This window comes from Chiloscyllium punctatum, chromosome 9 (assembly GCF_047496795.1).
Source record: "Chiloscyllium punctatum isolate Juve2018m chromosome 9, sChiPun1.3, whole genome shotgun sequence".
Taxonomy (NCBI): Eukaryota; Metazoa; Chordata; class Chondrichthyes; order Orectolobiformes; family Hemiscylliidae; genus Chiloscyllium; species Chiloscyllium punctatum.
In genome coordinates, this window is record NC_092747.1 from 100,629,352 (window position 1) to 100,654,276 (window position 24,925).

The 24,925-nt window shown below is 39.6% G+C and overlaps 1 protein-coding gene across 5 annotated transcripts in view; it reads left to right on the forward strand.

Moving 5' to 3' along the window:
* klf12b (Kruppel like factor 12b) overlaps nt 1-24,925 on the forward strand; it is a 284,772-nt gene that overhangs the window by 223,944 nt on the left and 35,903 nt on the right. For all 5 annotated transcript variants that reach the window (XM_072577971.1, XM_072577972.1, XM_072577970.1 and 2 more), the window contains one exon: nt 3,792-3,921. In XM_072577971.1, coding sequence (XP_072434072.1) covers nt 3,792-3,921 — 130 coding nt within the window. The remainder of the gene's footprint in view (nt 1-3,791; nt 3,922-24,925) is intronic.

Genomic DNA, 24,925 nt, shown 5'->3' on the forward strand with positions numbered 1-24,925 from the left:
CGAAACAACAGCACCAGGAGCCTACAATCAGGGACCCTTGCAATCTCCTGCCCATTGGAGGCAAATTAACATCGAGGTCCATAAATCTAAGCCCACCATGATGTGAATAAGTAGATTTCCAAAGTAACAAAAGCCTTGATTCACAAGTGTTACAGTTGAAGTGAAGTGCCACCATTACTCTTAAGCTTTGTCTCCTCCTTCTGTTTGACTGGAAAAGATCTGATCCCATTCCATTATGTTTGTACTTCAATCCAGATCAACAACCCTCTGAAACACTACTTCAAAAGTCACACCAGGTAAATAAGAGAAAAGTAACCCCCTCTAATCTTAAAGTGAAAAACAATTGTCAATGTTTCACCTCTGACCACCTTCAGCTGACATCTTCCCCTTTCAGGCAATAAGACTGATACTGCTCTGACTTTCAATGTCTTCTGAAAGCGGTTAATTCTAGATGCTGCCAGGAACTGGTGAATATTATTACATTTGAAAAGACATTTTGCATCTTAATTTATTGCCAAAGAAAACAGACGAAGTTAGCCAATAAAACCACGCAAAATAAGATATGACACAGAAAACTAAATACCGCCTTGTGAGGAAAAATGGTTTTATAGGTTCTAATGCTCTCAGTGTTTGAGGTAATAATTAGCTGCTTCACTGCCTCAACCATTTCAACTGTCTCAGTCAAGCATTGGGAGTTCATAGCAAGTAGAAGGCTTTTAAAATTATTCCTAGCCACAATACAGTGGAGCAAACCATTGTCTTCTTCCAGACAGTCAAGCAGTAAAGAATAGAACTGGAAGGGAGTTTTTACTTACTTATGTGTCCTATTTACACAGCTACTTATGACAAACATATATCTTAAAACACAGCAACTACAGTTTCAGTCTGCTATATATGTTGTGTCTACACAGCGTACAATATTTCAAGATTGGAATTTTAAAGAATCCTGAAATTGCAGTTAATAGGTCGTACATTTACACAGACATTGTGACACGAATGCGGATCTGAAGGTTATGATCTGCTTCTTCCCTCTTCAAAGACACTGCTGATTTGGCTGAGTGTTTCCAGTATTTTCTGCTTTTATTACAAGTCATCCTTAGGCATGACTAATCTGTGTTGGTGTACATCAGTGCTTCCCAAAGTGAGGGTCAGGATCCCAAGTTGGTTTGCAGGCTGAATGTTTTGGGTTGTGAGCTCCATGGTCATTATGGAGTTCTGATTGAGATACAGTGACAATGACCTGCACTAACAGACGGGGACCCACTTGGACAGGACCCCCTCACTCGAGTAGATCTCCTCCCCTGCCACCCAGCCCATAGCCCACATTGTTCTCCTTGGAATTTGCAAAACTTTTCAAACCTCAAATTGGAGTCACAGCGTGGAAAATGTTCGGGAAGGACTGTGCATATGCTTCACTTAGTCAGTAGGCTGAGTTTTGATCTTCATCCAAGAGGCAGTAGCTGGAGTCTGGAAATTCCCATCTTAGAGAGGAAAATATCGGGAAAGCAAGGGTCTTCATTCCAAGAGGGCAGATGCTAAGAAGAGTTAGACGAGTTGAGCTGGGGAAAGATTTCAGAGACAGCAACAGTTACTGCTGAGTGCAGAAGTGAGTCTTTAAAATACCCGCCTCAGTCCAATGGGACTTTGTTCTGGTTAGCATGAAAATGTAAAGGTGTTTCTGCCCTCACTCCTCACACAACCTCAGCCCTGACACACATCCCGTATATGCCACCTCATGTTCCTCAAACCCCAATTGACCTACTGAACTCTACAGCAACAGGTGGATGTGTAAAACAAAAAACTCCATTAAACCTTCCAATGATTAAAAAAGTGTTCCTCAACGACCCCTTTCCATCAAGCCAATCAAAGTGTCAATTGTTCAAACTCTTTAGAATTTCAGTCCCTGAAATTGGTCATCTTGTTCCTATACCTCTTTTATCGTATGAAGACTACCTGATCTATTCTTAAAAGCTTTAACATGGCAGGATCCTTTGGAGGCTGATAGGAGTGGGCGTAGTGCCAGGATGGTTTGCTGGGGGACAACTTGGGGCCAGAGCTTGAGCGTGGCAAGTGGCAGGCAGAAATGGAAGTAATTAAAGGGCTAATTAGAGGCCCATTTCCATTCTGACTGGTATTTTCCAATAGTCAGTTGAGTCTAAGCGCAGTGATTAAAATGAGGTGAACCCACCTAGCATCCTCCCAGTGTGATAGGAGGCAGTAAGGCTGCATTTCACTATTCAGAATTTCATCCCACCATCACCATGGTTATTGGATCACAGTTGCAGTTGCTATTGCCTAGTGAATATTGCCCTCCACAATAGCAAGAAGGTGTCACCATTGTGAGGTACTCTTCCTCTCTACATCAACAGCTTCAACTCACATAATGGGGCTACTGATGACTCATCACAGGAGGAGCTCCAATTAACCATCCATCCTCAGAACCTCACCCACCATCCTTAATTGGATGGCAAGTATGTCCTCTATCTGCTCATTTTAATTCCCTGCTCCCCAGTCATCTTGGTGGTAAAAAAGCAGATTCGTCTATTGCCCATCTCAAATCTCTTGTATTTAATCTTGTGTATGTGTCCCATTGTTCCTGGCCTCTCAGTCATGGATATAAGCTGTTTCCAACCACTCTGTCCTATGCCCTCAACCTGAAGTTCTGAGCAGTTCTGGCACTCTTGGAAGGACATGTTGGATTTGGAGGCAGTGCCGAGGAGATTGACTGAAATGATACTTGAGTTAAATCACGAGGAGAGATGACAAAGTAGGATAATATTCCCTGTAATTTTGAAAGCTAAGATGTGATGTGATTGAAGTTTTCAAGAGAGGTGACAGTTCAAAAGAAAATGGTTTAATTGGTTGAGGAGTCTAGGATAAGTGAACTAAAAATTAGAACTAGATCCATCAGGACTGAAGTTAGAAAATAGTTCAGCACATTTGGAATTCTCTTCTGCAAATGTCAATTGCAAATTGATTTTAAATCTAAGCTTGATATGCTTTTAATAAACAAAAACCTTAAGTAATACAGAGTAATGTCAGATATGTAGAGCCTAGTTGCAAATGAGCTGTGATCTTACTGAATGATTGAACACAGTCAAAGATCTAAATGGCCTCTTCCTGTTCCTGATTTCCACTGGTGCCAGATTAGACACAGGGACTCTCTTGCTGCTGATGCTGATTTTATATGGCACGTTTGATTTCTTTGAGACTTTCTTGAAACAACATTTCATTAATATCATGATAATGTCATCACACAATCACATCATGATACATCCAGAGTAGTGCTGATACCTCTTTAAGTAAAAGGAGAGTCACTGTGATAATTGAAAACAGACCTAAATTTAGGGAAAAAAAGTAATTAGAAGTATTTATTTCTGAATGAGCTATGGTATTGTTTCTCTTGCTGAGTTTCAACTCTCTCTGATTCAGTTATTTGATCAATGCTTATGTTTGTTAATGTAAAAGAATAAATTTGCTTGCTTCTAAAGATGTGCAGATTAGGTGAATTAGCCGTGCTAAATTGCTCGTAGTGTTCAGGGATGTGGAGGTTAGGTGAATCAGTCAGGGGTAAAATGTAGAATAATAGGGTGGGGAATGGATTTGGGTGGGATACCCTGAGGGTCAATGTGGAGTCGGTGGGCTGAAGGACCTGTTTAAACACTGTATGGATTCTTTAATTCTATTATTAGAAAAGTACTGGTAAATCTTAATTAATGGTTTTAGCGAGTTTTGAGAAGATTTGTAGCTCAGGTTGAGGTTAACTAATGGTGTTTATTTATTTGCTACAGCACAACTAAGGAGCTTGTCACCCGGTCGCATCAAAAGCGATAGTGAAGATGATGATCTGCCAAATGTGACTTTGGACAGTGTTAATGAAACTGGATCCACAGCACTCTCGATCGCACGAGCTGTTCAAGAGTGAGTACAACTCTTCCTCTGCCCTTCACGTGTGTTCCATAACTTTGGTGCCACGTACATGTCTGCTGCCTTTACTCTAACACAATCATAGCCCAGTTTACTCTGTTTTCTCTGTTTACTCTGTGGTGGCTCACCCACATTGGTACGGTGTTAAATGATAGTATGATTTAAAGATTCTTCACCTTGCTTTCAACTCTGTCCATGTCCTTACCCCTCCCTATTCCTCTGATCCCATTCAACTCTGAGATCTATGCTGTCCACTGATTTAATTTCTCCCCCACTGATGACCATGACTTCAGCTCTAGAGTTTCCTCACTAAAATTCTCTGCCTCTCCGGCTTCCTCAAGTCATTCCTTCAAACCTATCTTTTTGACCAAGCTGTTGTTTTCTAGATTGATAGCTCTTTGTTGACTTCAGTGTCATATTTTGTTTGAAGATATAAAGAACCTTGAGACATTTTATGATGTTGTAGGCACTATATAAATTCAGTTACTTGATCATCTGTGGCAATAGCTTCACTCCCAGTTATCTATGGCATTGACATCATGGCAGAGCTTCAACAAACTCTGAATCTTTTAAATACAGGTTGTGTGCATGCCAATGATTTGTCTAATTGTTATGGTGCACAAGGAGTACAAAACTTTCTGCACATACTTGAAGCATTTGAGTTCTTCTCCTTCTCAGGAACATACCGTTAAGATAAGGTTATGTGTTGTTCTAACTTATGCAGTTCAGATAGCATCTCTGGAGAAACTGAGTTAACTTTTCAAGCCTGTGTCCCTTGCATCAGAACTGGGAAAAGTTAGAAATGTAGTAGATCCAGCAAGAGGAAGGGCTGTCCTTCCAAAAGAAAGGGCCTCCTGACAGTGTAAAAAGGTTTGGAGAGATTGAATAGCAAAACAATTAGCCTTCTGGGGCCAATTGGAATGGTAATGGGGCAAGAAGAAAAACAGAGGAATTAAAAAATGTGACTCTCGTGGGTATGCTACCGATTTAAATGTAAAAATATTAAAAAAACAATGAATGCAAAGAAAATGAAGCAAACTGAGGACAGAGATTGTGGTCTGAAATTGTTGAACTCACCGTTGAGTCTGAAATGTTGTAAAGTTTCTAATTAAACAATAAGATATCGTTCCTCAAATTCATGTCACATTTCCCTGAAATAGTGCAGCAGCTCGAGGACAGAAATGCCACATTGAGAGCAATGTGGAAGATTAAAATGACAAGCCACTGGATGCTTCGGGTTTAAATGGACATGCTCTGCAAAGTAGTTGATGTCAAAAAGGATCTATGCTTTTCTCCCTGATATTACGAACTGGAATGAGAAGGGAACAAATACAACTGGAGCAAGATGTCTGCTGAAGGGCTTATGCCCGAAATGTCGATTCTCCTGCTCCTCGGATATTGCCTGACCTGCTGTGCTTTTCCAGCAGCACACTTTTTGACTTTGATCTCCAGCATCGGCGGTCCTCATTTTCTCCTTACGGATATACTTGAGAACTGCTACAGTGCCAGAGTTTTTAATGTGTGCGCTATTGGAAGAGCATTTAGTGTCGATGACCTTTGTGGTAGGAGTATTGTGCAGTCATTATAGTCTTTTGTAAGGTACTCCATGTACTTGCACTCTTGTGGACAGTATCTTGTCCCTGAAATCCTGAACAATCTAGTCTGTGCCAAATGGTTGATTAAGTACCCAATCTCTTCTTATTAATGATAAAGTTTTTGTTTTATGTCTACAATTTAAGTGGTGCATCTAGTCACATGTAGTTTCATGGGAGGAGGATTCCAATCAATATTATTCTTGTGCCTAGTTTATTTATATGATATTTTCTGCTCCATTAGAACAGTGGAAACACTATATCCCTGTCACTATCTCTGTCAATCTTGAACAAATATTTATATAAAATATGTAATTGTTTTTTAAAGAGAGTCAGGGGATAGACCGTAACTGGATTGCTGTTTGAAAAAGCTGGGACAGACCTGAAGGCTTTTGCTGTATTGTTGTACAGTTCTATTCTAGTGTTATACCTATACCCTATCAGTACAGAAAGAGCATGTTTGCAATATTTGAATATACATCCAGTTCATGCTAATATGTGCATGGTCCTTGAAGAGGATTAGGTTCTGAAATTTTGACTTTTTGATCACTTGAATGTCAGGACTTATAAGCCATAGTTCATAGGGTAGGAATGCTCTTGGCTGAGTGTTTGAGCAGGTTGAGAGTTCAAATCCTGCCGCAGGGAGTTGAGCACATGGTCAGTTTGGCAATCCTTGTGCCTGATTGATGGAGATGCATTTATTCACTGTTGGAGGTGCATTTATTCAGGTGAGACATTAGGCCAAAGTCCCAGTTGCCCCCTCATGTTGATGTCAATGATCCCAAGGCACTACTTTAAAGAAGGTTAGGGAAAGTTCTTCCTAGTGTTGTTAGCAATATTATTCCTCTGCTAACACCCCAAAACAGATTACCTAAAAAAAGCAAGGCTGACATTTAGACAGTGCTTTTCATAATCTCAGGATATCCAAATCACTTTATGGTGAATGAACTACTTTTGAAATGCAGTTAATATTCTGTTTTTGTCATGTAGGAAACAACAGCCTATTTGTACAGAGCAAGCTCCCATAAACAGTGATGTGGCTAAGGCCAGATTAATTTTTGACAGATTTTGAATGAGAAATCAATATTAGCTCAGACACAAGGGAGCAATCCATTGCTTTCCTTTGAAATACTGCCATTGAATCTTTTGCATCTGTCTGAGGGAAGTTGGAGACTTGGCTTTACATCTCGCCTGAAGGTGGCACTTCGAATAGCTTAGTGTTGCCCTCAGTACTGCAAAGAAATGTCAGCCTTCATGCTCAAGTTTCTGAAGTGAAACTTGAGCCCATAATTTGAATGGAAGTGTTGCTTATGGCTGGCATGTGAATTCATTACCACATGATGCTTGCAGGATCCTTGCTGTCCACAGACTAGGTTATACTTCCAAAATTACCACCATGAATACACTACAAAGAAGGTAATTATTCGGCTGTGAAGTACATGGAGATGTCCTGAGGTTATGCAAGATGATATACAAATGCAAGTCTCTTCCTTTTCAAAACCAAAAAAAAGAAAATTCCTGACCACTATCCCAATCTCTAATGCACAAAGAGAGAAACATTTGAAGCTGGATCGGATTTTATTTTAATAACAAGCACATGTTGTTTTAAAAGTATAAGTATTTTTGGCGTGCTTACCATCATTTCTTTGCATTCCCGCAAGGTCATACTGTCTTACAATTTGTTTACATAGGCCTTTATAGCTGTGAGGTTAAGTATTGCAAACTCAACAGCATATATATATATATATATATATATCCATGTCTATACTGAATGAAATATTTCAGTTACAAATTCAGAAGCAGAACAAAGACAAGTATCTATAGTAGAGGAAATATTCCCATTCAAAGTGTCTTTATGGGAAAATGACTGTAAAGTATCTATCACATTTTAGTTGCCTATTGCAATTTTTTCTTAATATAATTGATAAGTGCAACAGTGAGTGAAACGAGACTAGAGAATAAGTGCAGAGGTTACAAAAATCCTGATGAAGGGCTTTTGCCCGAAACGTTGATTTCGCTGCTCGTTGGATGCTGCCTGAACTGCTGTGCTCTTCCAGCACCACTAATCCAGTATTTGATTTTCAGCATCTGCAGTCATTGTTTTTACAATGTTAAAAGTAAACCTAATCAAATCATAAAGCATTTGTCCAATAGGCTTACCAGCCTAATAATAGTTAATTATATATAAAATGCTTCACACATCACACCATTTTTAGGCATTCTGGTTTATATATAAAGGAACAAAAGTAAATAATTCTGACAATATTTATATCCATTTTTAGTTTGGTTTGCTTTTAAGAGACTGATTCTGTAATTGATGACCAAGTAAGTTTGAAAGAAATCGTGTAATTCACCACAAAATTGCTGTTTTTGTTCAAAGTGCACTTGTTTGCTTTCATTTTGGCCATCGTTTTTCATATTTGCAAGAACAGACCCACTGAATATCTAGCTAATTCTATAATGTCGGCAAAGCCCCAGTCTGGCATTAAGCCAAACGCAACAGGTGATCTTCCAAACTGCAAAGCAACAGGATGTGGGCTAAACATGTTTATGAGGAAGTTCACTATCAGGTCTGGCTGGCTTTCCTCCAACTTTATAAATAAACCTACTTAAAGTGAGGTTTATTCACCTCAATGTCTTGTCACTACTTACAATAACGAAGTAGCTTTCAAACCAGTATTATAATGGCAAAAGCACCCTGTATTGTAAGTTGACACAGTGCAACAAAACATAGATAACGTGCCACCTGATGGGTTTTGAAAACGTCAGCTTTCAAACAGCCAGCTAACATCTTTGACCAGTCTGATTTTGTTGTTTTCTGTTTTAGGCTTTTCATGAACTCTCTAGGATTGCCCTGGAGTCTTTATGACTAATCTCTGCAGTCCTGTTGTGAGAGCCAATTCAGACAAAAATAACTGAGGCAATTTTAAAAATGATCCTTCATTGCTTTTGTTACCTCATTAAATTGGGAAAGGAGATATTTGATTGGCAGTCAAGAATTATCCAGCTGGTAATGATGAGCAGGGAAGGAGGTGTATGTCGTGATGATAGCAATCAATGGCAGAGCTGTGGAGGTGAGCAGTTGAAGACAGGAATTCATATGAGGATACCTCCAGGAGTATGCCCCAAAAGAGTTGGCAACCCTAGCTTTCAGCATGCAATTGATCCCTGGAATGTGAATAAATAAAAGCTCCCAGCAAGTGAACATTTGTCCCAAAATGTGGCTGAATGATAGAAAAACATGCAAGTCACCATCCTAGATGGAAGGGCATAGATTTCATTACCATATTTCTACCTCACACCTTTGACTACCTAAGGTCATCTACATTGACTTGAAGAGTTATTAAAGAAAGCCAGGTAGCTTCTCAGTGAAGAGATGCAATATTATGTTGCACTTCCTATTGACAGTACAAAGAACTGCACAAGCAGAGGTAGAACAGCCTCCCTTGTATCCTGGTGATCACAAAAATACATATGGAATGTCACCGCCTTCTCAATCAGTGAAAATGAGGAAATGTTGAGTACTTAGATACTTTGAAAAGCTGGCTAAGAAGGTATGTATGATGCATTCATTTCATAGCCACCCCACAGAATGGAAGAGCTGGGGAGTTTAACCTATGACAACATAATGAAGCCACAGCTAAAACATATGTGCACAGTTTTGGTCAGTACATTGCAATAAAGATGTGATCACACTGAGACACTACTGAGGAGGTTTACAGGGCTGTTATTAAGAATGGAACACTCAAAGGACAACAAAAAGAACGATAGGCTCAGGTGGTTTTCTTTGGAACAGCTGTAGTTAAATGGAGATTTAATTCAGGTGCATAATATTATGAGAGGCCGATATGGAATAAATAGGAAGAACCTACTTCTACTAACAAAGAAGTCAATAACCAGGGGTATAGATTTAAATCAATGGGTAAAATGACCAGTAGAGAGTTGAGGAGAATGTTTTACATGCTCACTGTGATGAAGATGTTTGGAACTCATTTCCTGAAAGGATGGTAAAGATGCTCATGACATTGAGAACACATTTGGGAATGTGCTTGAAGAGCAATATCCTACATTGTCATGTTCCAGGAGTTAGGAAAGTGGGATTGGCCTGGATGGTTTTCCTTCAACTGAATTGGGCACACTGAGTTAAATGGCATCCTTAATTTTGTAAATCTTCTGTGGCGCTCCGTATATTCTCCTTTTCATGTATGTATTAAACTGAGACCTTGTCAGTCTGTTCAGCTAAATGTAAAAATAATTCCCATTATATCATTCAGATCAAAAATAATTCTGATGCCAGCTTCAATCAATGACAAAGACAGAAATAAAACGGACTGCAGATCAACTAGCTTTTAGTGAGCGAGAGTGAAAGAAAAACAAGATTAGTAGCATCAATGGCTTTTTGGTTCTAGCTCTGATATTACATACATAAATCAGAAACATGGGCAGAATTTTCTATGGGAGACATGGAAGTTGATGCCAGCTGAACAGCCAGCAAGAAGCTCTTCTTCTAAGGAGGGCTCACTAAGTCCTCTGCATCATGGTGGCTCAGTGATTAGCACACAGTGCTCCCAGTGCGAAGGTTCTGGGTTCAATTCCACCCTTGAGTGACTGTCTGAGTGGCATTTCCATGTTCTCCTTGTGTCTGCATGGGTTTCCTCTGGGTGCTCCAATTTCCTCCCACAGTCCAAAGGTGTGAAGGTTACGTGGATTGGCCATGGTAAGTGCGGGGTTATGGAGATAATATAGGGTATCCTAGTCAAGTTTGGGATCTCTTCAAAGAGTCTGTGTCTCAATGGGCTGTGCTGTAGGTATTCCATGAACCTGGCAGGCTTCCTGTAGAGTTAGGCCCATAGGGCTGAAACCCTGCCTATCAGGATCTTCCATCAATCTGCGGCTGACAGGGCCCACAGCCAATAGTGCCACAGAGGAGGCCGTGACCTCTGCTGGAAGAACAACCTCTAAGTTTTAGGATCTGGGAGCAAGAAACCTGTGTATGACTTGTGGGAGTTGCACACTGAAGGGTGGGGTTCATTAGCTTGCTTAGCATTTTGACCCACAGAGGCACCCTTTGCCCAATGTCCATGCTCTCGATCAGGTATTGAGTTAATACCAGTAGCAGCAACAGGCTGAGATAAGTGTTCCTAAGTTAGCCACTAAGACCTTTAAGACCTATGACCTCAAGGGCCTCTCCAGTCCTGAAAGCAAGAAGGGTGTCTAATTAAGCTGGATTGTGACATACCTAGTCCCTAGCTCCCACCTTGCCACCTCCACAATCAAATAAACCATTAACTCTGTTTTACACACTGTCTGTATTGATGCTACATGAACTAAACATCCCCAGCATTTCATGTTTCTATTCCAGCATTCACGATAGATTTTTGTTTTACCAAAGACAAACTGTTTATCTGTTTACCCGTATGCTGTTTGTGATTCCTTGCTGTGAGCAAATTGCCTGTTGTGTTAGTCCTCACAGCAATAAACAGAGAAACTGCATTTCTTCAGATTCTCTTCTTTTAACAACTGTGCAGCGATTTACTGGGCTTCGGTTGAATTTCCACAAGCATTATTAAATGCAACTTGGCTTTGATCATTAGCAGAATCAGCCATCACAATTTTTTGACAATAAAGGAATGAGTGCAAATAGATGCAGAAAACGCTGGACAAATTCAATGCCTCTGGTAGTATATGAGGAGAGAGAAATAGAGTCAATGTTTCAAGTACAATATAACTCATTTTCAGGACTTGAAACTTGAGTTTAGTCCCAATATCCAGGTTTAAGTCCCACCTGCTCTATTGGTGTGTAATAACATCTCTGATCAGACTGATTACACAAAAAAGTCCAGACCAAGACTTAACATTTCAACCAGCACCAAAAAACAGATTATTATTTGCATATGGCTGTTTGTGGGTATTTGCTGTGCTCATATTGGTTTCCATGTATCATCCATCACCGTAGGGACTACATTTCAAATGCACTTTGACTAAATTGACAATAAAGTGCTTTGGGACTTACTGGGGTTGTGAAGGGAGGTATATAAGTGCATTCTTTGTTTTACTCTGTCAAGGGGTTTAAAGCTACCAAGGCATGATTCAAACACCACTAAGAAACAAGTCAATTTGTTATTTCTCATCATGCTATTAGTCGAACCTTGCTACATGTATATTGACTGTCACATTTCACTACATTGATACAGTAACGACACTTAAAAATAACTCACTTCATTGGTAATGAAAGAGTTTGGAACATACTGGGGTAGTGAAAGGCTAGTTAGTGCAAGCTAGTTATTTCTTTCATTGCTCTTGTGAAAGTATTAGCTAAGGTGGTGTACCAGAACTTGGGAAACAGTATTTGCAAAAGGATAAACTGACTGTAAAATCGACCAATGTTTGTATTTCCCCTGTGCCTGTTATATTTTACTACTGTTCTTAGGGTTACAATTCTAAACTGGTTTGCTTCTGCATTTTAGCAGAGGGAATCAACCCCATCTCATCAACAATGTTATTTTACCTTTCACATATGGTCATTTTTTCTAAGCCACAGCAAATGAAAACCTGAAAGATTGGGTAGCTTCCATTGAGTGCTGGCCTACTTTCAGAAAAACGCTATGTACCAATTTGACAAAATTTCTGTTTTTCTGAAAGATTGAAGCATTTTCGCTATTACTTGGATGTTATCAATCCCTGGGAAGGAATGGATACCACTAAATATTTAAATACATTTCGCTGTAACCTGAGATACTCTCCCTTTGACAATAATGATTTAGAGTGTTTATCCAAATTTTGTTCTTTATGTTAGACTCTTAACAAAAAACACTTGCCCATAAAACACTAACATTTACTTTGTTCAAGTAAATACATATGCAAGATTCTTCTATTTAGATTGTGTGAAAATGCTGTCACTTTAAGTCGACATGTTGTGCTTTTTTTTGAAGGAAGGTTGTAAGGCAGAGGTGCGAGCTATCTCAAATAAAGTAAACAATTTGTGAGGCTTTGGGTGTTTTTAAAGTTGGAACAATAGAAGCAGTCTGGGTGTGACCAGCTGTCACTGGCTAGGCTTTCCAGTTTTCTTTAGCGTTTTGGTTTGGTTTTAAGCAGAAGCCTTTGGGGTCTCAAAAGAGTTGGAAGCTTCAGTGAATGTCAGCTGCTACAGTCTCTGAATTTTCTTTTGATGTGTTTTCCTCTTGGATCGGAGAACTGCATGTGAGAATCTGTGTCTGAATTTGCCTCTTTGCCAAGGGTGTGTTTATGCATATTACAAAATTGGAACAGTTAACTAGTAATAAGTACTTAATCTATTATTCAGTTAGGTATTTCAATAGTTAAGTTATTCTAAATTCCTTTTTCTTTTGTTAGTATTTTAACTGTAGTGTATAAATTAATTGTGTTTTGCTTAATGTTGAGTCGTTTGACTAGTTACATTGTATCTGGAACATGGCACTTCTCATCTAGCTTTAAAGTAAGAAAACATTAGGGTCTAGGTTCCTTTCTTAAAATATAGTGAGGGGACCTGGTTTGTTCCATAACAAATTGCAGGTTGTTGTCAGGATCAAAATCTATAATTCCAAGTTGGGTTGAGGATTGTTGGACTCAAAGACATCGAGTGATAGATATTAATGTCTTTGGTTTCAGGTATTAAATTTGGTTAGTTAAAACAGGGTGTGCCTTGTGTAGTAATGGCTAATTAGGCCACAAAGAGTTTTCTGGGGGTTGAAGAAGTCACTTGGGGAGTTTTGCAAAAAATGAGTAAGGCGAAGCTTTGGAATTGGCAAACAAGCCAGAGCTGGGGTTGATTGTGTCTATCAGGAAAGGGGAGGTAATTGATGTTTAAAATTGTCATAATGCCATCAGAATCTTTGGAAATAGCTAAAATTCAATTGCAAATGAAGCAGAAAACATGAAAAGGAAATGAAACTGTTTAAATTACAGTTAAAAGCAGAGGAAAACAAGAAAGGAAGAGAGAAGAGAGAGAGAGAATTTTAACTTCAGTACTTAGCAGTTGGAGAGGAGAGTCGACTTAAAGGGCAAAGGTGCAGGTAGAAGATAGGCTTAGTGAGGAGGTAAGTTTGATGAGCAAACCCATTGTCCAGACTTGTCCTACCTGCCTATCTCCTTTTCCACCTATCCACTCCACCCTCTCCTCCCTGACCTATCACCTTCATCCCCTCCCCCATTCACCTATTGTGCTCTATGCTACTTTCTCCCCAACCCCACCCTCCTCTAGCTTATCTCTCCACGCTTCAGGCTCACTGCCTTTATTCCTGATGAAGGGATTTCGCTGCTCGTTGGATGCTGCCTGAACTGCTGTGCTCTTCCAGCACCACTAATCCAGAATCTGGTTTCCAACATCTGCAGTCATTTTTTTTTACCATTGTAGCTAAAGGCTTGCTGGGGATCTGTTTAATTAGGTCCATATATTGCCTAAATTCAACAATAAGGATGTAGAAGCTTTTTTTCATTTCATTTGAGAAAGTGGCTAAACATATGAAATTTGAAGTCCTGAAGAAAGGTTACACCTGAAACACTGACTTCTCCACCTCCTGATGCTGCTTGGCTTGCTGTGTTCTTCCAGCCTCCTGAAACAAATGAAGTGGCCAGTGATTGAGTATTGTTGGATATTACCAATTGATATTGTTGTTCCAGGGAGATCCAGGTAGAGCTAGTGAGGTATTTACATCACTATCAGAGGAAGCATCTGGGGGGAGTATGAGGAGGTGAAGAAAGCCATCTTAAGTGCATATGACCTAGTGGCAGAAGCCGACAGACAACATTTTAGGAATCTAATGCGGGGCCCTGGTCAAAAGTATCAAACAAAGTAATTTTGATAGGTGGATAAGGGCAATGAAAATAGATCAAACATAAGATGATCTTAGAAGATTATTTTGGAGATGGAGTTCCAAAATTCACTTCCTAAAGTAGTGAGAACTCATGTGGAAGGGCAGAGAGTTAAAACGGCAAGATTAACAGCTAAAATGGCTGATGGTTATGAGTTGGTTCATAAATCAATGTTTGGCTTCTGACTTCAATTTCGATGTATGAGGGATAGAAATTGAGGAAAACAGAAATCCTCAGGTGGTAAGGGAAAAGGCGATCTCGTTGAAGATAATAAAAATAGTTTACCACTGGATAAAAAGGAAACCCATGACAGGGAAAGAGAAGTAAAAAAGCTCAGGAGTTTTCACTGAAATAAAGTAGGCCACATGAAGTAGCAATGTTGGTGGTTTAGAAAACGTACAGGGAAGACGGATGTGGGAAAACAGGATACGCCAGTAAATTTTGTTGAAGTGGTAAAGGAAAGCACAGCAGAAGCTAACAATCTGAATCAGAATGTACAACTTGATCAGAGGTTGGTTGAGAAGGAAGTGCCAGATCTTTTTAAACTATTTACTTGCAAAGATAAGATTTACGAGCATATGCTAGGAGGAGCAGATAAAGGAATTACAGTTTTAAGAATATGGGAGCATGTCAATTTTTGATATTGAGAGATGAGATATGTAATTCAGAAGGTCTATTGCCAGAAAAAGAGGTAATATGTAGAATTCATGGTAAGACGAGAAGTGCTCTATTCTGTACAGTGAGGCTGGTGTGTCCGATGAAAAGTGGAGAAGTCATGGTCAGAGTACTGGAAGAACTCTCAGCTCCAGGAATACAATTTGCCTTGGTAATATAGCTGGATCACAGGTAGGAGTGCTGCCTACTGTGATTGAAAAGCCAGTGGAAAATTAGGCAACTGAGATATTACAGGAAGTATATTCTGAGACTTTTCCTGACTGTGTGATACTGTGGTGACAAGGTCACAAAGCCACCAGCTGAAGAAGGATCGGAAATCAAAGAATTAAGATAAGGAAGTTGAAGTACAATTATCAGAGACCATGTTTGATCAAAACGGTTGAGAAAAAACAAGAACAGGTGGAGGACAAAGTGATTATTTTTAGTTCAGAGATATTAACTGAACAGAATCTGAGTGTTTTCCCAAATGTTGCTATCTTAGAGTCATAGAGATGTACAGTACAGAAACAGACCCTTCAGTCTAACTTGTCCATTCCAACCAGATATCCAAACCTAATCTCGTTCTATTTGCCAGCACTTAGCCCATACCCCTCCAAGCCCTTCCTATTCATATACCCATCCAGATACCTTTTAAATGTTCCAATTGTACCAGTCTCTATCACTTCCTATGGCAGCTCATTCCATGCATGCACCACCCTCTGTGTGAAGAAGTTGCCCCTTAGGTCCCTTTTAAATTTCTCCCCTCTCACCCTAAACCCATGTCCTCTAGTGCTGGACTCCCCCATGCTTAGGAAAAGACTTTGTCTGTTATCCTATCCATGCCCCTCATAACCTTATAGACTTCTATAGGGTCATCCTTTAGCCTTTGACACTCCATCTTAAAAATGACAAAGAGAAAATGGAGACCATCAAATATTCAGGTGGATGAGAGATGGGCAGAAGTTTATCAAGTTGTATTACTGGTGGGTTATAGAAAAGAGGTGTTGTGGGTAGCACATGAATCATCAGAAAGATGTCATTTGGGAGTAACAAAAACTCAAGCCAAAATACAAAAACATTTTTACTGGCCTGCATAAGGATATAGTTGAATTTTGCCAGGCATGTCATATAAAACCTGCACTGTTAATACCCATTCCTGCATTTGAGGAATCTTTTGCAAGAGTCTTTATTGATTCTATAGGACCACTATCTGAAACAAAAAGTGGGAATCCATCTTTGTTGACAATAAAAAATGTGTCCACTAGATTTCCAGAGGCCATTTCTTTACACAATATCACAGCTAAAAGTATTGCAGAAAAGTTAGTCAAAAATTTTCACAAGATATGGACTACTCACAGAGATACAATCAGATCAAGGGTCAAATTTTACATCAAAATTATTCAGGGAAGTTCTGGATAGCTTAGGAATTAAACAATTCAAATCCACTGCATACCATCCAGAATCATAATGAGCATTAGAATAGTGGCATCAAACTTTAAAGACCACATTGAGGACTCATAGTCAAGACTATCCAGAGGATTAGAATAAAGAAATTCCATTTGTACTTTTTGTAATCAGGGATGCACCAAATGAGTCTACCAGATTCAATCTATTTGAATCGGTTTTTGGACATGAAGTGACAGGACCACTGAAATGAATTAGGGAGAAATTAATGAGTTGGAGTTCAGTGACCACATACTTGGACTATGTGTCAGATTTTAGGAAAAGATTTAATTGAGCAGGTAAGTTGGCTAGATGGCATTTAAAATTAGCATGTGATGAAACAGAAAGCAGACAAGTAATCAAAAGTTTGCAATATTGCTAGTGATGATAAAGTGTTAGTCTTACATCTAGCGATAGGTGAACCTTTAAAAGCAAGGTTTAGTGGACCTTATCAAATCAAAAGGAGATTGACTGAGGTGAATTATTTGTTAAGAACACCAGATAGAAAGAAATCTGAGTGTGTCATGTGAATATGCTCAAAAGGTATTTTGTTAGGGAAGGAAAGCAAAGGGAGAGTTTGTTATTGGTTACAACACAGACTGAAGAACCAAGTTCTGAATTGGGCGTTCCTCAAATTAAATTGGACAATGAGGAAATTCTCTAAAATTGGGATAAATTGAGTTACCTTCCAGAGGAAAATTGAAATGACTTGAAAGAGTTATTACTAGCGCATGGGGAGGTATGTAGGAATAAGCTGGGAAGTACTAATCTGATTACACATGATGTGATGAGGAAATGGTGTTCCAATTAAGCAACATCATTATCAACTTAACCCTCTAAAGTTGGCACAGGTTCAAAAAGAGATTGAGCACATGCTCCAAGACAACATAATCAAAGTGAGTCGTAGTGACTGAAGTTCCCCATAGTAATGGTACCAAAACCAGATGGTACCCAATGATTACATGTGGACTATCGCAAAGTCAATGCAGTTATGAAGTCTGATTCATATCCTATTCCACGTTTAGAAGACTGTATTGAGAAAGAGTGACAAACAACTTATATTTCTAAGTTAGACTTAAAAGGATACTGGCAGGTACCCTTATCTGAAAGAGTGTAGATAATTTTGGCTTTTGTGATACTGAATGGATTATATCAATTTGAAGTCATGCCTTTGGTGTGAAAATTCATCAGCCACATTCTAAAGACTAATCAGTAAAGTCATTTCTGGATTACCCAATTGTGTGGTGTACATCGACGACCTGGTGATTTTCGTCACACCCGGAAGGAATATTTGTAGCACAAATCGGAAGTATTCAGTCGACTTCAGGAGGTTGGCTTGGTGATAAACCTGACTAAGAATGAGTTTGCAAAAGCCCAAGTTGCATCCCTGGGCCATGTTATTGAATATAGACAGAAGGCCCCATGGAATGTGAAAACAAAGGTTATTGGAGAGTTTCCCATACCGTCGATGAAGAGGGCAGTCCTATGATTCCTGAGATTGAGTGGATTTTATCCAAAGTCCGCACTGAATTTTAGCAGTGTGGTTGCTCCACTGACTGACTTGTTGAAGAGGTGCAGAAAATTTCAGTGGAGGAATGTCAGAAGCGTGTAACAGCCTGAATGTTGTGTTAAACACTGCCCCAGTGTTAGCCAACACCTTATTATGCATAGCCATTCATCGTGGCTATCGATGAGTGATGTAGGTGTCGGTGCTGTACTCTTACAAGAATATGATGAGAAGATAGAAAGACCTGTTGGGTATCTTTCCACAAAATTGAATACTCATCAACAGTAATATTCCACGCTTGAGAGGAAAGCCTTGAGCTTGGTGTTGGCATTACAACATTTCCACATTTATATTGGCAGTAATGTGTGTGAGGCAATTGTATATACTGATCATAACTCATCATACTTTTTATCATTTACATAAATGATTTGGATGTGAGCATAAGAGGTACAGTTAGTAAGTTTGCAGATGACACCAAAATTAGAGGTGTAGTGGACAGCGAAGAGGGGTACCTCAGATTGCAACAGGATCTGGACCAGATGGGCCAATGGGCTGAGACGTGGCAGATGGAGTTTAATTCAGATAAATGCGAGGTGCTGAATTTTGGGAAAGCAAATCTTAGCAGGATTTATACACTTAATGGTAAGGTCCTAGGGAGTGTTGCTGAACAAAGAGATCTTGGAGTGCAGGTTCATATGACTCTATATATTATATATCTCTATGACTCTATACTTTTTGGAGATATTTAAGGACAAGAATTCCAGACTGTTTAGATGGAGTTTAGGATTGTAGCCGTTCAATTTGAAAATTATATATGTGGCAGGACAAGAAAGCATAATGTGTTGTCATGACTGATGAAGAAAGACGGAGGCTCTCAGTGGCAGGAGTAAACTGACTGGAATAAATTGTAGTATTGAATGTTTGCGTACTTAGAGCCAATGCAATGCATATGTATTGTAGTGCACTAGTAGATTAAATGTAAGGGTTTTCAGATGAAGCCATTTTTGTATATTGATAGTTCATTTCTTTTAAGGGGGGAGGTATGAAGACGCTGTCACTTTACGGGGTTATTTTGTGCTGGTTTTATTTTGAAGAGAGGTTGTAAGGCAGAGGTGCGAGCTGTCTGTAACAACGTAAACAGTGGAAGCACTCTGGGTGTGGCCAGCTCCCACAAGGCAGGCCTTCTGGTTTGTTTTAGTTTTTAGGTTTGGTTTTAAGGAGAAGCCTTTGGCGTCTGAAGAGTTAGAAGCTTCAGTGAGTGTCTCCTGGATGTAGGAATCTGTGTCCGAATTTGCCTTTGTACATTGGAACAGTTAATTAGTAATAGTTACTGAATCTATTATTTGGTTAAGTTTTCCAATAGTTAAGTTATTCTAAATTCTTCTTTCTTTTATTTGTACTTTAACTGTAGTGTTTAAATGAATTGTGTTTTGCTGAAGGTGGAATAGTTTGGCCAGTCACATTATATCTGGAACACAGCACTTCACACCTAGCTTTAAAATAAGAAAAAGTTAGCATCTAGGTTACCTTCTTAAAATATATTGAGGAAGTCTGGTCAGGTCCTTAAAAATTGCTGCTTGATGCATTCCTTCAAGTCCAATAGGAAGGATTGGACTTTTATATAGAGGTGGCTGAAGTGAACAAGTGTTTGTGTTGGTTGGCATAACTCAGTAACATTAATTAACTCTACTTCCGGAAAAATAATGACTGCAATTCTTTTCCCCCACTCCCCATTTCCTAAGCCAACCTTCATGCCATGCACCATTAGATTAGATTAGATTACTTACAGTGTGGAAACAGGCCCTTCGGCCCAACAAGTCCACACCGCCCCGCCGAAGCGTAATCCACCCATACCCCTACATCTACCCTAACACTACGGGCAATTTAGCATGGCCAATTCACCTGACCTGCACATCTTTGGACTGTGGGAGGAAACCGGAGCACCCGGAGGAAACCCACGCAGACACGGGGAGAACGTGCAAACTCCACACAGTCAGTCGCCTGAGGCGGGAATTGAACCCGGGTCTCTGGTGCTGTGAGGCAGCAGTGCTAACCACTGTGCCACCGTGCCGCCCATTCTCCAGTCTAAAGGTAGACAATAGCATCTTTAAAAGACAATGTTTTGTAAATAGAGGCATTGAATACAAAATCTAAGAAGTCACAGCAACCTTTGACCAGGCTCTGATTAGGTTTCAGCTGGAGGTGTGGGCATTGCACTTTAGAGAGGATGCAGGAGAGGTTTACCTGAATAATAATAGAGTCAGAGACTTCAGTTACATGGAGAGATTAGAAATGCTGGAATTCCTCTCCTGAGAATAGGGAGATAATCAAGAAGGGATCTCAGTGAGAAATTCAAAATTATTGAGGGATTTTGATCGTGTAAGTCAGAAAATAAACAATTTCCAAGAATAAGTCAGCTTATACCAGAGATCATATATCTTAAAATAATTGGCAAAAGAATTAAGGAAAATGAGAGAATTATTTCATTGGGAGGTTTGTGATGTTCTAAGACAGTGATTCTCAACCATTTCTTTTGGCCACAGCCTCCCTAGAAGCTCTTCTCAGGTTCCTGGGCCCTCCTTTTAAACAGGGAGACAGCACGAGCAGATAGACACACTGATCTTCAAATAATGAAGTATGGCGATATTGGATGCGAGAAACCTAGATTGAGTAGGTTGACTTGGTGCACTCTGATTTATGACTGACTCTGAAGTGAGGCTGTGTGGGAGGAGCTTAAGCAATTAATTTACCAGGTGCGCCAAATTCAAATGGTGTGTGGAAAGATATTATAAATAGGAGGGAAACTATTGACTCCAGTGAAGGTTGTTGTTTGGGTATGTCATTGGTTCAGTTTCCAGGGCCCCCATAAAGCCTTGGGGCTCCCTTTCTCTCAGTTTTCAGTCTTTAAATGTGCCGGGACCCGTAAGGGGGCCAGATGGCCCCCCGTTGAGAATGGCTGGTCCAAGATACATTTCTAAAGGAATTTTGAGACCAGATTCTGTAGAAACTTCCAAAGGCAAGTGAGTTTTCAAAGAGAACTAGCTTTCAGTGTAATTGAGAGAAAGCTGGTCACCAGGATTGAATCAGGGCAAGTCTTACAACGAGGCGCAGGCTAGTTAAGCCGAAATTTTCCTCTTAGGCTGTGTGACTCTGAAATCGTCTTAATAGTTGGTCACTACAATGTGCACAAAACCATGGTTTGGAATTGCTCTTGGATATAATCTTTCCTACCAGGGCAGTGCCACACCACAAGTTTGATCATTGTCGCAGTGAAAATGACTACCTCCTCCCAGATATTGTAGTTAGAGACTGGGGAACAAAGGGGACTGTGGAGGAGTGGCTACCTCACATTTTACAGTGTAGTTTAGACTAACTGTTATATTACATGATCCGCTTTTAAAAATTACTTTATGCTACTATGCCAGTAATGAAACAATGTAAGATATTCATTCTGTGTGCAGGTGTTCCCAGCTTAAATCCTTCTCAAAGTTTGACACAGGTAATACCTTAAGGAGGTGACTCAGTTGAAGTAGAAATGTCTTCTCTAAAGGCAGTGATGGAGGAGGGAATGTAACCAAGAAACATGTCCTCCTTGACTGCTCTTGCACATCTCCCGTGACATAATAAAATAGACAGATGTCTGCAAGTTGATTCCCTCTTCACCCTCACATTTATATGTGTGGAATGAAATTGTGAGCTGTACATTTGATTTTGGTAACACTAGCATTTCCCAATGCTGTAATGAACCTGTATCTAGGGAGGAACAGGGACTGTTGCATGATGAGGACAATGAGCTGGAAAGTAAATGAAAAGTAGAATGTTGCAAACAGGGTTATTATGTTTGAAGGAAAGAGGTCTCCCAGATATACTGATAGACAGGGCATGTCTAAATCCACGAAAACTTTTTTTTAAGGCTGTGACTGTCAACTTTCTGTTCAACCTATGTTTTTACAGGCTTGGTTGTTCATATTTCTTAGTCCCAGCATTGGATTTTTCTGTATTATTTTTATTGTTCCTTACAGTCCAGCTGTAAATTGCATTCTGTGCATGGTTCAAAGTGTGTGACACAGAGATATAATGTGACAGAGGAGGGAGAGAGAGGTGATGTGGCAAGAGGGAGCTATGGCACATCGTGCTTTCACATAATAAATATGGCACTGCTCAATAACCAATGTAAACGTCGCCACCTGCAGGTAGCACACTGTACAAGCAGGTCACCTAACTGGCGCAAATGTCTGCAAATTGCTTCAGAAAGATCCAGGTTGAATATTGATCTTGATTTATTTACTAAAGTATTTCTCTAGTTCTATTAGAAATTGTGCTGTTTTTGTTTATTGTGCATCAAATATTTTATTAGAACATCATTTGTTGCAGTAAAGACTTTCGGAGGTTTGGTATTTGTATGTAGTTTTGTATGAAGTTGACATTTTCAGAAAACCAATTGTAAACCTTATTGTCGCTGTACTCTAGTTAATGACCTTGTTGATGGCTGAATTAAATTATGTAAGTCAAACTGCAGAGACTTGATAACAGAAATGAAAACAAATAGTGACAATGTGGGTGAATTCACAAAAATGCCTCTTGTTTGGATCATATTTTGTGGCTACTCATTTAAACACCTTATTAAAATTGTTATGCTCCTCACATGAAGATAGTTGTCTCCCCAAAATAATAATTTGCATAATGAATATCACATAACATTATGTGAAAGACACATCATATGCCAACTGCGCTAGACAATCTCATTTATGGTTGATCATGGGGAGCACACAATCAATACGGCCAAGCAGACATCAGTGATGCCCATTGTTGTGGATTTGTACTTCTACATCAGACCAAGTGAATTAGCACACAAATAGATTGTGAAAATAGTCCTCCAAACCAGAATAGGCAGAAACAACTCTATAGCTTTTCTAACAATGTGGTCAACACCGACAACAGGTATATTCTGCAAGGAAGTGAGCCCTAACATACATTTACATTCAGTACTATCTTTAGTACTAGCAGCAACACTGAAATAAGTGGGACAGAGATCTGCTGCCTCTCCAGAAGGACCTGGTGGAACTGTCACAGCTATCTCTTTGTGAGCCCACAACTGCTCATATAATGCAGAAAGGTGTTTGGCATCTGGTCGGTAGACAATTCCCCAGACATTGGTTATCTGAAATGAATGTCCTGGTTCGTTCACTTGTGACTGGAATTTTCCAGATAACAAAAACAGAATGGGTGCTGCAGAATAAGCCATTTGGAGTAGAAGCTTTTCTGATATATAATTGTGCCATAATAACATGGGTTGCCAAAATCGAATCTTCTGTTGTATTATTACACAGATCCTAGAAAGATGCTTTACTTTTAAGGCAGCTAGATGGCATTATAACATATGATGCTTTAGTATAAAAGGTCTCCATCTTTCTCCCTATTAATTCAGTCAGTACCCCAGTCTGCCAGCCAGTAAACTAAATAAACATGATGGTAAAAACAATGACTGCAGATGCTGGAAACCAGGTTCTGGATTAGTGGTGCTGGAAGAGCACAGCAGTTCAGGCAGCATCCAAGGAGCTTCGAAATCGACGTTTCGGGCAAAAGCCCTTCATCAGGAACATGACACCTAGACTGCATATGTAAGTCCAAGATGTTGCATTAGTGCACATAGTTTGTTGTTAATAAACTATCATATATCCAACTCAATATGAACCAGACTGTCTGTGGTATCTTTTACTATGTACTGACATATTGGAAATGATGTTATATCATGGTGGCAACAAGCCAATACTAGGCACTGATGATAGCAAGTTGGTACCAACATAGCACCGTACTGTACTGATAAAAATCCTAATTTAGGATTCAGAAGTACCTCCATAAGTACCTTCTTCAGCAGAAAAAGATCTATTCATATTGTAAAATTGAGAAAATGGTAACTGACTGGGAATGTGACTGGATTAGTAATCTAGGCTAATGCTGTGGGAACACCATGCAATTGGTGGAATTTAAGTTCAATTTTTCAATCTAGGATAGAAAGCTTGTCTTGGTAACTATGAAACTATCCTGGATTGTTGTTATAGCCCACCTGCTTCATTAATGTCCTTTAGGGAAGGAAATATGTCATCATTGGCTGATCTGGCCAACATGTGACTCCAGATCTATAGCCATTTTAACTGCCCTTGAAATGGGCTAATAGGCCATTCAATTCAAGGGTAAATAGGGATGGGCATCAACTGGTGGCCTACATGTCATGAATGAATGAGAAGGAACATGCTGAACAGCTACTCATCAATAACTTATGAGTCACAAATGTCTTTGTGGTATTGATAGCTTTAAGTTTAGGATTTTCTGTTACTTCTGACATGAGATTGTTTGATGAACTAATCCTTCTTGGTTGGCCCCTTTCTATAGCCTATGCCTCAAGCACATCATCCAAAAGTGAAGTGTTAGCTTTCATACATATGCCGATGATATTTAGTTCGATCTGACCACCTTTCCTCTATGTTAATGTTATCAGATTATTTATCTGATTACCTAGAGCTGCATAAGCCAGAGGTTTCCTCCAACAAAATATTCAGAAGACTGAAGTCATTGTTTTCAATCCTCACCTCAAACTTCATTCCCTAGCTACTAATTCCATCCCTCTCCCCGACAACTATGAGAAGCTGCTCACAACTGCAGATTATATTTGGCCCTAAGATGAACTTTTGACCACATAACTGCTTCATGAAAGAGACCACTTGTTTCTGTCTCAGTAACACCACCCGACTGAACTATTCCAGTTCATCCACTGCTGAAGTCATCAGCCATGCCTTTATTGCTTCTGTACTTGACTATCCTATTGAATATTTCCATGTTCTTCCATAGACTGGAGGTCATTCCTAAACTCAGCTCCATGTGTCCTTAGCAACATGGACATTCACCTATCCTTCTTGTGCTAGATGGCCTACATTGGATTCCAGTCAAGCAAAACTTTAAAGTTCTTATC